Below are 16,458 nucleotides of genomic sequence, written 5' to 3'. Positions count from 1 at the left end.
ATTTCTTTTTTTGTTTGAAGCCTTTGTACATTTCGGAATAAATTTTAAAAGCATGAGTTTGACGTCATTAGCGGAAAACGGCATATATTAGACTTATTTAAAGGGAGTATAAAATTATTTCTTTCTCTCAACGTAGTTGAAACTTTCTTTCCTGTGAAAGTGTCGTCTGGCGTGACATCTTCACCACGTTCAAGTAACGCGAACAGATTTAGACATCGAACACTTGAAATTGATACCCCAATACATGCTAAAACGGAAATGTCATTCATTCTAAAGAGGAAATGTCATTTAAGGATAACACATTTACATTTACATTTACATGTATTAGGTCGGTAAAAACTGTTCGGTCATCACAGCATACAAGAATAGTTTCAGCCTAAAATCGGCAGAAAAATTAGAATATGAGTTCAGCTTAGGTCGAAACAAAAGTAGAAACAAAACGTTCCGCAGCATTACTGTCTGTTAGATACACAAGCTCTCGTCAATTTGTAACCGAAAATTATTGATGATTTGTTGCACGAAATGCTTTGGGGTTTGGGCGGAGTAGGCAGCAACTATCGGGGAGATTAAAATAGTGCACGTTGCGTGACATGAAAAACGAGCCTATCGAAAAGGGTGAACAATACGGGATTACTTCATTTCTGTTGAACAAAGTTCGTCTCAACTGGATTTTTACCACATCGCATTGTTCGAATGAAATGGCGAGTGGAGGTGAGTCCATACTGATCTAGTCGTACATTCACTGATCAATTTAAAATAAAAACTCTTGTTTTTCAAATAACTTGGAAGTGTTACCAGGTGTTCGCCTATGTGTACGACATGACAAATCTCTCGTTTCCTCCAACGTTTTCCGAACTGCAATTTTCGTTTTTGTGCATTAAAGTTCATAGTTTATGTATATCAGTTGCATGCAGTTTCAGCTCCTGCATTTTACTGTTTTAAATGTTAGTCTTATACATTGTATAGTAACTGCTCAATAGTTTTGTTGAATCGTCTTCACCAAGTCTAAGAAAAGATGGTTTTCAGCTGACGTCACAGCAGCTATGTTGGTGTAAAGAACAATAGAGGGAAAAGTCTTTTGGGAATTTGACTCTATTATAATGTAAAGCATGAGCCATATATAAATTGCTATTATTTCGTGCATCAACATGACCGTCTTATCACATGATTGAAACCATCAGCAGCAGTTGCTTTACGTCATCAATATAATTTCATTGTCATACGTATTTTTATTTAGTTTGCGAAAGCTTGCAAAGCCAATATGTATTGCCCTCCCCCTTTTTTAGGAGACTATTTTAGTCCATGCCGCGTAATTTGATTAGTCTTGGTAACTGCAGCGTCACCCTTTTATAGTTTAATCAACGAGGTCGGGGTTGGGGTCAGTAGTTTAAATTTGTTTCATTTTTCCTCTGAAAAGAAATTCAAAACTAAAATCTCGCATTTTAAAGCAAGCCTTATTGAACAAGGATATCCAGATAGCCTGATTACGGCTACACTCTCAGAGATAAAATTTAAAAACAGGAAACAAGCCCTCCTACAGAAATGCAAAGAAGATAAGCGATTCTTGTCTTTTCGTCACACAATACCATCCTGCGGTGCCTAATCTTAAACAAATGGCATTTAATCCTGCAACAACCGCTACTTAGCGAAATATTTCAAGATCCCCGATGGTTTCGTACAAAAGGGGCAGATCCTTAAAAGACATACTCGTTCGAGCCAAACTCTAAGCTCGCTAAAACACGTGTAGTTGTGTAGGCCTGTCACCCCCATTGTCATTACTGTCAATAACGTCAATTTTTGACATCCCATAATTATTGGCGGATTGGGACGTAGCGACCCCGGGTAGCGACGAACATGGCGCTACAATGTTGAACTTGATCTGACAAAGTCTGACTTTGCGTTGCAGATTATCGTAGTCTATGTTAAAGTCATAGGTTCACACGCGCTAGCGCTGTTGAACAGTTTGATTGTATATCAGAGGTCAATGTATATGAGTATGAAGTTTAATGAACTTGGTATTGACGACATGAAGTGTAAAGTTGACCTAAAAACTTGGTATTAGCGACGTAAAATGAAAAGTTGATCGTTTAAGTTGGAAGTTGATTTGTATTTACCGACATTGTGTTGGTAAGCTCGAAGTTTGTTTTCGTGAACATAATTGTTGACATGACACAGTCCGATGTCGATGTGTAAAGTTGGATGTTGCGTTACAACTTCGATTTTTGGCGGAGATGGAACGCCATACCCTTTAATATCTGCATATGAATGGCGTGTGTTGTTTTATGTCTCGTCCCGATGGGCATAAATAACGGCATGGTGAAAATTTGACGGACTTAGCGTTTGCCATACAATAATAATAAATAAAGCAACAACGGAAAAATGATATCAATCGTAATGATGAAGAAATATACAGGGAGAGGATGAATCATATTTCATCTTTCGTCTCTGGACAAAAAGCTTCAAGTATGTTTCCCAGGTAAACAAGACGCCAATTAGGCGTCCACGTGGGATGCTCCGATCAAAGCAAGCAACTGGCAGCGGTTGTAATAAAAATTCTAGATTCTGTGACAAAATTCCTTGGAATTATAAACGAATATACAGATCTGAAACTTTCGCGGCTCACTGTCTCCTCGCAATGTTGTTTGCACGCGAGTTTTTGAGCCCCTTTGACAAATCACCGTTATGGAAAGGCAGCAATTTTGTTCGAGGCTGTAGTTGTTATAGATATTACGGGTCTTGTATCAGCTCAAACCTCTTCTTTCATTTTTACAGTTCTGACCAGTTGTAAGTCAGTGTACGAATAAGTTGTAGAGCGTGTTATTAAATGTATACCTGTTGTGAGAAAACGGTGCTTTGGAACGCCTCCACTTTTTTGAAGAGATGATGAGCTCGATATGCGCGTCCTTTTTGAATTTTCTGTTTAGCATGGAGGCCGATCTGCTCCGAAAATATGCGTCAAAAATCCGAGGAATGTTGGTCACAATGAAAGCTAGAACTTGTGAGAGACCGATAGCTGTGACCGCAAAAAATGTGGCGTCCTCTGCTTGGCCAATTATGGGGAAAGGTGTTGGGGCAGGGCTTGGTCGTCTGACACAAAAGGCTTCTCTTGAGGCGCTGTTTTGCTAAAAATAAACTTTGATTTTTGCCTTGGAGATTACAAATGAAGAGTGACCCTTTGGGGGCATTTCAGGGCCAGAAAGGCCTCGTTCTTCAAACGATGCCGCTTTAAGAAAACAATAGTGGCCGGGTATTCTGCAATCGCTCCGAGCCTTTTCTGCGTCCAAGTTTTAAGCTAACACTTTCGATTTAACAAATTGGTGTCAGTTTTTCATGCGTCTGTCCTGTTGTTGATCATGAATGTTATGACGAAATTCATTGTCAATAACAGGACAGACGCATGAAAAACTGACATCAATTTGTTTTTTACAATAACAAAAACGCAGAGGGGTCAAAATTAAATCAAAACACGAGAAGAACGCGAGACAAAAATGGGAGAAACTTCAATCTGACGCAAGCAATATCACGTCATCCTCTCATAAATTATAAAATTATGTGTCTGTCCGCTTTTATTGACAATAAAAATTAACTAATGAGCGCGCGAGAATTTCGCAGGCATTGTAAAAAGTGCTCTGTAACTTTTGAATGCGATCGAATCAAGGAAAGGCCCGATCGTTTTTTTGAGTTTCTGGGTGACATACTCAATGAAAGAAATAAATTGCCGAAATATGAAATTCCCTTTGAGTTGGAATTTGTACCTTTGCGTTTTAAGAGTTAAGGCGTTGGTTTGTTACTTCACTAGAAAAAAGGTTGGCATATGAAGGGATCATTCAGGTATCCATCGCATGGCGGTACCAGGTACACTATTTGTAAGTTGTGTTTGTGTATTCAAAGTGAGGATTATTCCATTCGAACTCATTCGTTCCAAATCGAGATGGTAAAACGCAAAGCAAGAGAAAAAGCACCCGTTATAAATTGGGGACCGTTTGTTTTTCCTCGTATCCACAAATTGTAACGTTTGTTATCACTGGCTAGTTTCTGTAAGGTCTAAAAAGCGTAAATTTATAGGAATTATAACGGCATATTTTAGTGGCCACATGTTCATTTTACGTCATCTGCAGTATCATGGCCATACTAACGTCACGAAATCTGAGGTACACAAAATAATTTCTACTGTGGATCGCCCGCTTTCGCTAAAGGTGAAGTGTTAATTTCTATTTAAGGCATTAGTACCTGTTTCAACTTTCATGTCGTCGTTGTAATCGGTTTCATGAAAGGTATTTGGTGTTTTGTGGGGTTTTTGTATCGGTCACACAACGTGTCGAAACTACCGTAGTACTAATGGCACTTAATGATCCCCCGAAAATTTAGTTAATTTGTTATTCCTTTTGAATTGGATAGCGCAATTAATTGAGAGCAAAACAAGATACATTCTTAACGTTACCGTGTACAGTTTAGTAGTGTCTTCAGTGAAGGGGATGTAGCGCTTTCCGATTACAGCACAGATATCCCAACCCTTGTTTAAATGTGGCTACTAGAATGTGTCATTTGTTATTGAAGAAAATGCTTTGTTTTCCTTGAGGTTAACCCTTTCCTGCCCATGATTGACACTTATAGATTTTACTCTGTCTAACGCCAGACGATTTCACTCGTCAAAGGGGCCCCCCTCGGACAGGGAAGAGTTAATTTAGCTCCTTTCCGTCCTTTCATATGGTGGCGCTACATAAAGGACATCTCAATTTACGATATCCAGGGATATGGACACACTCATTGGAGAACTTCAACATTTTGACAACTTACCTCAACGGAATTCATCCCACCATCAAATTTACATGCAATCGATTCATTCACATGATATCCTTTTCAATAAAAGTCAAATTACCGCCAAGCCTTCTGACAAACCTCTGACAAACATCAGTACCTTTTACATTCTTCATGTCACCCCATATACACCAAACGTTCCATTCCCTCTGACTTAGCTCTCAGACTACGCCTCATTTGCTCCACAAACGAGACATTAACCCTTCGCGCAATTGAACTCATCCCATATCTCCACGAACGTGGTTACAATTGCCGTATCCTCAACAGAATTTTACCGAAAGATACTTCATTCCTCTTTCTCGCCATATCAGAGCGTGATGCATGCGATGTCTGAAAACTGTTGCTATTTTACGGCTTTTCGTGGTAGTAGCAACCTCAAAATTACCTTGTTCTTGCCAAACTACACAATTTTAGTTACACAAAATGTTCCCTCGACACAAACACACACACCACTTCCCTTCTTCGAATTACTGCTTTTCCAGACTGAATTCGCAGAAGAAAGTATCCCTCAAATCATCTTCGTCTGCACTAAGAGTAACTGAGCATTCTAAGCTCAAGACTTGTGAGTTCGATAATTTTCACCCTTGCTTGTTTATTCTCGCTTGTTCTGCCTTCAGGAAATCTCTCCTCTTTCCGCGGCGCTTTGTCTTAATCAGGATATCGATTTATCAATTTTTAAATGTCTTAAACAGGGTATCAAAAATAGGAATTCTGTCATAAAATGGGTAGGAAAATCAGCGATATTTGTCTTAAACAGGGTCAGGGTATGAGGGGCCGCGCCGCACCTCCCCAACCAGGGATACATCGAGTACCCCCCCCCCCCCCCGGGACGTTTTAATCAGTTTGAAATTTATAAAGCCCTGGCTATTTACAAATGAAGTTGTGACAAAATATGCTCCCATTTGAAATACGTGAAATACTTGTCAGTGATAAGCTGTCAGCATTTTCTCTTATATTCTCTACTTCGGCCTCTCCTAAAAGGTTTGGAGCTGTTTTCATTGTGTTTTCATATGCTGCCACCTCTTAGCTAAGTTCCCAACTATCAATCCTGTTTGTTAGGTCACTGCAGTTGCGGGCCGGGTTATGCCACACCACTGGACGCAATGAGAGGACCGAGAGAACAGATAGTTTACCTGCCATGTATTCGTAACAACACTGGAGTGGACAAACCCGATTATCTTGCTACTGTGGACGTCAATCCTCGATCTCCAACGTATTCACAGGTAAATTTGAGGTACCGTTCTATTTGGCATTTTTCATTTACTGAGGATGTTGGATTCACAGGTAATTCGAAAGAAAAAAGACAGACATATATATTTGTGTCACACGCTTTCATAGCAAAAAACTATTACTACGAATGATTTTTCTGCTGCTAAAAAATAACTGTTTGTGTGGGGCTACAGCCACGAAAAGAAGAGAAAGTTCCCATGTCTGATCGAATAAATGTGAAATTGTAAAATCCTAACAGTTTGCTATAAAAATTATTACGACTGACGTAAAGTAGTTCATGTTAAGGTGTGCGGTAGATGCGATGTTTTAAGTTTTTTCGCCCCAGTCTTCCAAGGCGTGTACCCCGTCATCTCGCTTTGCGCAAGGTTACGATGTGCAAATCGTGATAACAATGACTTATTCATTTAAAAGGTCAAATTATATAATATATACCTTCATAAATCACCGTTACAGGTCATTCATCGTCTGCCTGTTCCTTACAAGGGAGATGAGCTGCATCACAGTGGCTGGAATGCCTGCAGTAGGTCAGTTGGTTTTTACCCTGCAATCTTCGTTCTTCTAACCAAACTATGACAAAATAGCATTAAGGTGTCTGAAACCAATTTCACTTCTTTGAAGAGACCTTTTTATTACAAGGGTTGTCACTTCAACACTGTATCACCTAACAGCAATATCATGGTACCACATGAAACATCGGTTATGCGCCCACTATTATAAAACCTTGGACGATAGTTTTATCTCAAATTGCCCATTACTATTCTACAATTAAAGATGGGGGTCAAGTAAGGCCGAAATATAAGGTGTTTTTGGAGAGCTTTCATGTTACCATGGTAACCTATTGCGTCACAATAGTGGGCGCAATAGGCCTTACCCCTTATGACGTACAGCACCTAAATTCTTTTGTTGAGTGACTACTATAAATACCAGAATGCAATGTTTCAGTAGTCACTCAACAAAAGAATTGCGAGGCGTTACGTCATAAAGGGTACGGTCTATTGGTGTTTCATATGGTACCATAACATTGCTGTTACGTGATACAGTATAGTAGTTATAATCCTTCTAAGAAGGTATCTTAAAAGTGGTGAAACTGGCTCCAGTCATCTCTAAAAACCCTGCATTAAAAGAACATAAAAGTTGAGTTCGCAGATATTTATGCAAGGTATTACTTTAATCTTTCGTCTTGTGTGACCGTTTACGGGAAGCAGTAATTCAAACAAATACAATAGCGTTAATAAAGGAACAACCAGGTCACGTTGGCTAATAACGACGATTGTCCAATGAGCTTTACACTTGTGAAAAATCATTGAAAATTAATCACTGACATAAAGGTCAATATGAGAATAAGTCAAAGAGGTTTATATAAAAAATAAGAACTTTGTATACATATTAAGGCAAACCTAAAAGTGGAGCCCCTCAGTTATTACTTTTTATGTTTTTGTTTGTAGATATTTTTACAACTACAAGGAAGGATTACGTTTTTCCAAACGTTGGCCGTGTAGCACTCGTTATATTTGAACAGACTTAACTGATTAGAATGTAATGTGAAGTGCTAAGTTTCTACCCCATATGAACCATGTGAGCGTTAGACCTACACATGTTTCATATGGGGTAGAAACTTAGCACTTCACATTACACTCTAATCAGTTAAATTTTTACAACTAGTCTGCTTAGCATACGACAAGTCCTCTCTGCTTAATACCATAAATTACTGAGTCCATTTTCCGGTGCTCTTTCTTGCTCTTTTTGCCGTTTTTCGTCATCATTATTCAGCTTTCTCGTGCTTGCTTTTTCTTACACTGCTTTATTCTGGGTCTTTTTTGCTCTCTCTCTCGTTGTTTGTCACTGATATTTCGCCTGTTTTCTCGTGCTGTCAATCGATCTCTTTTCACGTAACGAGAAAGCGATGCTCAAAGGTTGAGCATCGCTTTCTCGTCGCCTGCTTACAAATTTTTCTATTTTATCTCTCTTTCTCTTCTTTCCTCGCTGTACGATAACGATATATTAAATAAATACTTAGCTTGCTTTTGGTGTCTTCAAAAGATTTGCTTGTTTTACTAAAACGCAGTGTCAAATGCAATACGCTGGCCATGCACCTTTCCACCAAAAAACAGGGATTCCAGCAGTGCGACATTTTGCGCACTGTAGCTTACGATGACGTCATAACCAAAAAGGTTCTCGCATCGATGGCTTACCATATTTTCTAAACAAGAGATTATAAAGGTAAGAGAAGTAATCCCTCATACTGGCCCTATTCCCATCGTAATCCCTCTTAGGTTATTTTTAGATGGTATCAAATTTCCTGCGGATAATGTTACCGCGCGCGTTACGTGGAAGTTTCGTGGAGGAGGGAAAGTGCAGCAAATTCTGTACGATGCCACTCACCGTTTTCAAAATTGAGTTTCATGGCCTGATAAAATTCATTGTCTACAAGATACAGGTTTCAAACATACATCCTTGGAATTGCTTAACTGTCTAGTTTACAGTGATACCAATTTGAAAAATTTCCAATCTATCAAACCGTGTTAAATAATTTTGTCAGACGCAGATATGTTTACCTTGGTTGCATTGCGTTACTTGTCCATTTTAGTGCGCACTTTCTCATCGTCTACAAAATTCTGTCGCTTACAAAACTCGTCCCCGTCAAGATACAGTTTGCAATCATATATCATGGAAATCAGTTAACTGTATAATTCACTCTGATACCAATTTTACGTTTGTCTAATGTAGGAAACTGTGTTAAATAATTTGTAAGAGGGAGCTATATTTTACGCGTGCGTTGCAAATTGACTTCCATCCGATCTTACGGTTTTAAAAATTTTTATCGTGCGGTCAATTAAAATTTTCCTGTCATGTGTGGTACTGTTTGAAAGCGTTAGCTGTCGAATTTATGAATGTCATAGAATTAAGTCACCATAGTTTAAGTCCGCTAAGAAAATCGAGAGCGCGTTGACCAAGTCAGGAATATGTTACTTTGTGACTGTAGTCCGCGATATTTCATTGTGTACAAAATTCTGTCGCCTATAAAACTCGTTACTTTCAAGATACAAGATGCAAAGATATATAATTCAAATCGCTTAACTGTGTTGTTTACAGTGACACCAATTTCAACACTGTCCAATGTACGAAACCCGTGTTTAATAATTTTGAAAGATGCAGGTATATTTAACATGCTTGCCTTGCAAATTTACTTCCATGCGATACCACTTGTTCATACATTTTTAACGCACTGTCTGTTCAAGTTTTCCTTTCATGTCTGATATCTGTCTAATTTATGAATATCTAAGAATAATCTGTTGCACTGCAACAGATTTTTGTGGAGTCGGGCCGACACTTTCAAAGAAGCCGACATGTCAATCAAATTTTTGAGAAAAGAGCATGCGTACCAAACAGAAGCAATCAAAATGGCGGACATGAAGACTCTGAAGAGGCCAAAGTCGCGCAGTTTCCAAGAGAAAGAAATCTCCCTGCTGATAGCGGAATGGATTAAATATCCGTGTCTATATGACAAGGGGAATAAAGAGTATCATGGCAAGAACAAAAGAGAGATTGCGAGAACGCATGTAGCCAAATCACTGAACGAACAACTTGGATATGACATAAGTTGGTGAAAAGCCCCGGCTTCGGTCCGATGCCAATTTTTCACCCAAGCACATCGTGTTTTCCTTCTTCCTCTCTTTTTGATTCTTAATAATGCTGCAGCAAGTAACAGTAATGACGTTGTTGCTGCTGCTGTTGATGAATAAAGCGACCAAAAACCGTTGTGCTCGTCAGCCATTTTGTTTTCGCCGTAGCATTCACTACGCATGCGGAGTAAAACACCGCTTTAAAAAAGAACGAGGGCTACTAGACATTCTTCACGTCGGGACTGACGTCGGGCCTTAACATCGGGTGTCAAAATACACGTAAGATTCGCGTCCCGACACTGTCGGGCCGACATATCGGGGCGACAAATCGTAGCGTGTAAACCGGCCTTTAACCAAGTCAGCGATATATTACTTGTTGACTGTAGTCTGCGAATTGCCAATGTTTACAAAATTCTGTCACTTATAAAACTCGATCCTTTCAAGATACAGGTTTCAAACATCTATAACTGAAATCGCTTAATTGTCTAGTTTCCAATGATACCACATTCAAGGTTGTGCCATATACGAAACCGTGTTAATTTTTGTTTAAGGAGACAGCTATTTAAGATGCGTGCTTTGCAAATTCACTTTAATCCGATAACACGGGTTCAAAAATTTTTATCGGACACTTGATTCAAGTTTTCCTTTCATGTTTGGTACTGTTGTTGAGCTCTATCTGTCTACTTTATCACCATATAAGAATTAAGTCATCATATTTTAATCCCGCAAAGGAAACCGAGAATGCGTTTATTAAAGTCAGAGAGATCGTACTTATCGACTATAGTCTTCCATTTGCCATTCTGTACAAAATCCTGTCGGTTACATAACTCGTTCCTTCCAGGATACAGGTTTCAAAACATAAGTCATTGTAATCGCTTAACTGTGTAGTCAACAAGTCACGTTCGTCCACAAAATGTATATACGCGTTTGTCTCACTATCCTCCGCCATTTTTGTTTGATGGTAAATCGCGAACGACGCGATCATTGCGTGGGAATTTGCTCAGCTGTCAACATTGGTAAAAATGAGGACATGTGATTGGCTATCAGTTAACCCTCGTGGGAATACCGGATCTCGCAGGAGATCTAAAAATAACTTAACAGGGATTACGATGGGAATAGGGCCAGTATGAGGGATTACTTCTCTTACCTTCATAATCTCTTGTTCTAAACCATGGCCTTCCGCGTGCGCGCCGCGGAGATCCACTAAGGAAATTTAGTAGCATGGAGTTTCTCATTGCTGCCGCAGTCAGTGATCCTGAAGCGAACGAACGAGGCAGCTCTCTAATCGGGAGACGAACACATTTTTCTTCGAAACGCAAGAGATTGTGGTCAAAGGCGCAAGGAATTATGATTATGCACGAATGAAGGAATTAAGATGTGCGGGTATGATCATTAAAGCCTGGTTTCACTGTCATGCAACAGAAAAATAAATGCGAAATTGTTCAACGAAAAAGGCCAAGAACTTGGAATGTTGTTGTAGGAAACAAACCTTTTAACCATCTCTCCAAATCTCAGGTCTGTGCGGTATATCGTTTCTGAGTTATTTGTCGAAGCGTTTCACGCAACGTCATAGAGATTTGTATGGAGACACCATGTGGTCCACCAATATGGCGGCCGGCAATCAACGAAAACTTCTGGAGTTCACTTTGCGATAAAAGCACTTACTTTTCGCGTATGAGATAAAATAATGATCTCCTAATGTACTTGAAAGGCTCAAACTGCTGAGATTTATGATAATATACATTTGTTTTTTTCAAACAAATAGCTTTGTATCCTGGTGTCACGCAAGGTGACAATTCGAAATTCAAAATGCTGTATTTTCAAAACGAAAGACGTCACGGAACTGGAAACTCGAAAAAAGATTTATTCCTTGGTCACCTTTAACTTTCTTTAGATGAAAATTCAGAAGACCTTGCGATTTTGATTTTAGAATTTGAGCGTGTCACTGTGAAAACCATCTTTTGTTTTCTTTCGTGTCTCGAGTGGGGTCCAGAAGGGATATCCGAGGCCCAGTTTGGGGTTCACGTTTTGTACCGTCCCTGCAGGTCAACACTCACGGCCATCCCTCTAACTGACATTTCCCTTTTTATTCAACTTACACGACGTACAATCTACTTCAAAGAAACAAACATTTAAATGTGCTGAGGAGATTCAGATTAGGCGAGGCAGAGAGTTGAACCCGGATCGATGGCTTCTCCTTGCATATTCCAATATCCACAAGACTAACGAGACAAGCTCCCGGAAAATCGAACTTTTTAGAGTATTGACATAGTAGTACCCAGCAAAACAAGTAAAAGCTAACCGTCTTCACCTAAATACTGTAAATCAGCGCGGCTTTGCTTAGAAACGCTATTTCTTGTTGAACTAAAGCTCTAATTCTGCCTGCGGTAAGTTTGTCATATTAAGATGGGATATTGTGTCGTATAATTGTTACGAAATGTCCAATGTCATTTTGAGGGATGGCCATGAGTGTTGACCTCACTGCCCAAGACCTATTAAAACCTCCCTTGAATTCCACCTACGAAACGTCGTTAAATTACCGCAAGCATAATTGAACATCTCTCTTCCGCTCGGCAGCATTTCTACCATTTAGGTAAACTTGTTTTTTGTAATTGAGCGATCCCCTTGGTGAGGTTCAAAGGTTCAAGTCCCGGAAGTCTTTGCAACAGAAAAAGGGAACAACATGAAATGGATCATCTTGGAGAGGGAGCACCCCCTAAACGGGGCCGGCTCACCAAACTCGTCGGGGAGCCGAACCCCTTTAAGTATACTTGTATTCCTATTAAAAGCTATGGTATTCTATATTTCTGCATGTGTCCGATGTGGTACGTACATTACGTCACATCATGCCTTGGTTGGTAACAGTTTGCGCCTGCGCATTCGCAAAAATCGTGCCGTTTTCAAAATATTGTAATTTTGCATTTTTAAAATTCTCAAATGCATCTATGAAAGAGTGTACCGTATTAATTTTGTAACTTAAACGTTCAAACTGCTTCATTAAACGTTTGAATTTAGTTATTCATCATCTATTATTCTCGGCACAATTGTTTAAAGACAGTTGTCGTAACGAGAACAGGTTCTTCTCTCAGAATTCAGGGTTGGTTGGTTCGAGTCAGGGTTTAGGGTTAGGGTTAGGGACTTGGAATGTGGATCGATCGGATTAAATTGAAGCCACCGAAGAGAAATACCGGCAGTTGGAGGTCACAGCAGCCGAATGCAAATTCGAGGCCCTCTGAGCCACTGCTATGCTGGGCTAGAGCTTAACTAGGATCAACATCGAACTTAATCCGTAGAAGAGCTTGGCCCTGGCATTTATAACTCCAAAACTCGGGGACGTTTTCGGGTTAATTAATATTTTAGTAGATCCAGGCCTATAAATGCCCTTTTTTGCCCATGTAAACTGCTTTTTTTTTTTCAGCTGTTTTGATGACTCGAGTAAAAAACGCAATCGCCTGATCATGCCATCGTTGATTTCAAGTCGTATTTACATTTTTGATGTGGAAACAGACCCAAGAGCTCCACGGATACACAAGGTAACGAACTCATCTGATCCCAATCTTCTGGATTGCGGGTTCATTATTAAGGTGGAACAGATCAGGGGCACCCAACGAATCTGTTCCTCACATTATCTGTTCCCCAGAGGAATCTTGCTGGCTGGCAAAAATACAGGTGTTTCGATGAGCTGGCTGGGAAATTTTGTTATTGATAGAGGTTTTGCCTGGGAATTACTGACTTTTTCTAGCATTTCAACCCGAGCTGGCCGTAGTAACTCTGAAGACTGAGGACGACTAAAAAAAAAAAAAAAAAAAAAAAAAAGAGAACCCCTTCCCTCTCCCAGAGAGTAGTCACAAACATACGACGGCCGGTCAGAGTGATTGCGCTTGCGGAAAAAACCTGTTTTGTCCCGGTTTTGTCGCTTTTGTTCGGTCGTTTTGGATCGAGGGATTTGAAAGCGCGCGGAATTCCTGGCTGGGAAATAAATTTGATCAGCTGGCTGGGAAACCAACCAATTTAATCTAGCTGGCTGGGAAATTTGTTGTGTGTGTCTTGCTGGGAAAAAGGAACAGATGTTTTCCCAGCAACAGTGAAAAACACCTGAAAATGCCTTAATAACATTTATTTTCATTAACTGGGGTATAATAATACATTTTACAACAAATTGGTCGTTGGGTGCCCCTGACAGATTGTTAGGTGAGGTTGCCTTTTAGGGCTGAGGGGCAGGTTTATTTATCTCAAAGGTTATCGCTAACATTTTGATGGTTGAACTTGTGGTTTCTTATCCGTTCTTGCTTTTTTTTTTGACATTCTGCAAAACTGCGTTGTGGTACATGCCATTAAATTATCGTTTGGAAACTCCATTATGCTCTTGTAATGTTTGCTAAATTCGTTTGTATTGGGCCAGATTATTTCACCAGAAGAGGTTGCTCAGAAAACTGGCCTTGGGTATCCACACACAACGCACTGTCTGGCAAATGGAGAGGTGATGATTAGCTCCTTGGGGAAAGCTAACGGTGACGGAGAAGGTAATGTGCTTCTCGAGACCTGATTAAATTCTTTAGGAACATATTTCGTGATCAAGGTAAATCCAGGGATGGCTGTGTGGATAAGGTGGCTAGCCCCCCCCCCCCCCCCCTCCCCTCTTCTGTTGAGAATCATGAAAAGAAAAGTATCGGCAAGCACGATTTTGTTTCCGATTTTGGAATGAACTTGAAATAGAAAGAAACGGTGGTATGTCGTTTGATTTGTTAAACTCAGCGCGCCGTATTAAGAGCCAACGTTTCTTAGATAGATTCGTGACTTTTTCTTTTGAGGCCCCTTCCTCAACCTAAAAAACTTTGGATCCGCTACTTGTCTATGAACTTGCCTGACCTTGTGTTTCCGAATATTCCAAAATCAAGTAGATCCCTTGCCGCTTTTCAGATTGGGGTGCTTAGTAAGTGTTTGAGCAAAGAGCATCATTGCAAGACAAACAGCGCATCCTTTTAAATTTGTTCAGAGGAAGTCAAATGAGACAACCTACTGCAACAAGCACAGAAGAAGGACACTTATTTTCTTCCCTTATTCAATGGCCTTTCTCCCAATTGTCTTTTTGAGAATTTAAATCAACGTGTTTATGCTCGGGAGTTTTTATCTCGTTCACAAGAACTTCGAAGAACTGCTGTTTATCCCAAGATCAAGAACTATGACTTATGGGGACAGGATACGGGTCCTAAACTGTGGAATGAGATTCCACTTTCAATAAGGAAAGCATCGAATGTTAATGCCTTTAGTTTACTTTTTCAAATTTGTAGACATATATTGCATCTTACGTATTGATATTAATTGTAGGTAATATAAATTCTACTTTATAAATTTTTAAGATGATGACTTAATGTAATAAATGTTTTAATCATATTACTTATTGCTGGACTGTTAATTGACTTTTCTATTAATTCTATTGCTTGTAAAGCGCGATGAGCGCTTGGTGTTATTTAGCACGAAATATATCCTTAAATTAAATCACTTAAATTAATATCCCTTGCTTTTTTAAGATAACAAGTACAGCTATGATCCTCGCAGTTATAAAGGCAATTTTAGCAATTGCGTAGAGAAGCCTGAAAAATTCAGGATTTCAACGGGGTTTGAACCCGTAACCTCACGATGCCGGTGCGACGCCCTAACCAACTCAGCTATGAAGTGGCCCATGTTGGGAGTGGTCATTTGTGGGTTCAAATCTTCCTGTAATGAATGAATCAACGAACGACTTTAGGCCATTTCCGAGTTCATGGCTGCCTCCTCTTCAAAGCGAGTCTAAGTGCAAAGTTTTTCTTCTGAAAATTAGCCGGTTTTCATTCAAACTAATTAACTAAGCAAAACTAATTACCATCACAAAAACTTCGCACTTAGACTCGCTTTGAAGAGGAGGCAGATAAGAACTCGGAAATGGAGTATTACATATGATATGGATCACATATTGAACTGCGGATATGGAATCAAATGAAGCTATAATCCTCACAGTTATGAACCCAATTTGAGAATTGCGTAGAGAATCCTGAAAAATTTCACTTGATTTCATATCCGCAGTTTAATACATGATTCATTTCATATATCATTTCGTTCATTTTAGAAGACAGTTGCTCAGCCATATCATGCATTAGAGGCAAACGATGGGTTGCTGTAAATTGTCTTTTTTGCTGAGAATTTACGTGATATCCGCTGCTATGCGGCAAGAAACAAGTTTATTTGATTTTTGCCGAAACGCAAATTTTAGCCTGTACGTTTACCGTAACCGCGAAGATAGATCTCCTTAATGACGAACACGTCTTGGGCGGGAATAAAGGATGTCATGAGTAGAAAATCCCTTTTTGTTTGTTTTCAGGTGGTTTTATTATCCTCGATGGAAAGACATTTGACGTAAAAGGCCGTTGGGAGTCTGGGCAGCCTGCTCCCATGGGGTATGACTTTTGGTACCAGCCTCGTTTCAATGTGATGATCAGCACGGAGTGGGGAGAGCCTAAAGCTCTAATTGATGGCTTTAAATTAGAGGATGTTGAAAAGGGTAAGAGTCGCTGATATCCTTAATTGACCTGTATGTTGTATCTCGAGAAAGTACGCGCATGTTACTTTTTGATCTCTTATATGCACGCCTTTATGATCAGGGCGTTCGTAAAATGATGGTGACTTGTACGCAAAAATTACAAATAAAGAGATTACAATAGAGAGGATTAGCATCGTGCTTACGGCAAACGGCGTAAATTAGACTGAAATTTGTGTTTTGCCAAAAATGGGAGAAACTCGTTTGATATGA

General features: G+C 39.6%; 1 protein-coding gene across 1 annotated transcript in view; it reads left to right on the top strand.

The window, feature by feature from the left end:
* Positions 1-300: 300 nt before the first annotated feature.
* Positions 301-16,458, top strand: part of LOC138042788 (methanethiol oxidase-like) — a 120,270-nt gene continuing 104,112 nt past the window's right edge. The window contains exons 1-6 of the mRNA XM_068888792.1: positions 301-711; positions 5,878-6,041; positions 6,502-6,572; positions 13,090-13,204; positions 14,074-14,194; positions 16,030-16,209. Coding sequence (XP_068744893.1) covers positions 591-711; positions 5,878-6,041; positions 6,502-6,572; positions 13,090-13,204; positions 14,074-14,194; positions 16,030-16,209 — 772 coding nt within the window. The 5' untranslated portion in view covers positions 301-590. The remainder of the gene's footprint in view (positions 712-5,877; positions 6,042-6,501; positions 6,573-13,089; positions 13,205-14,073; positions 14,195-16,029; positions 16,210-16,458) is intronic.

The sequence above is a fragment of the Montipora capricornis genome, chromosome 3, assembly GCF_036669925.1.
Source record: "Montipora capricornis isolate CH-2021 chromosome 3, ASM3666992v2, whole genome shotgun sequence".
NCBI classification, from domain to species: domain Eukaryota; kingdom Metazoa; phylum Cnidaria; class Anthozoa; order Scleractinia; family Acroporidae; genus Montipora; species Montipora capricornis.
This window is presented reverse-complemented; position numbering and strand designations above follow the sequence as displayed.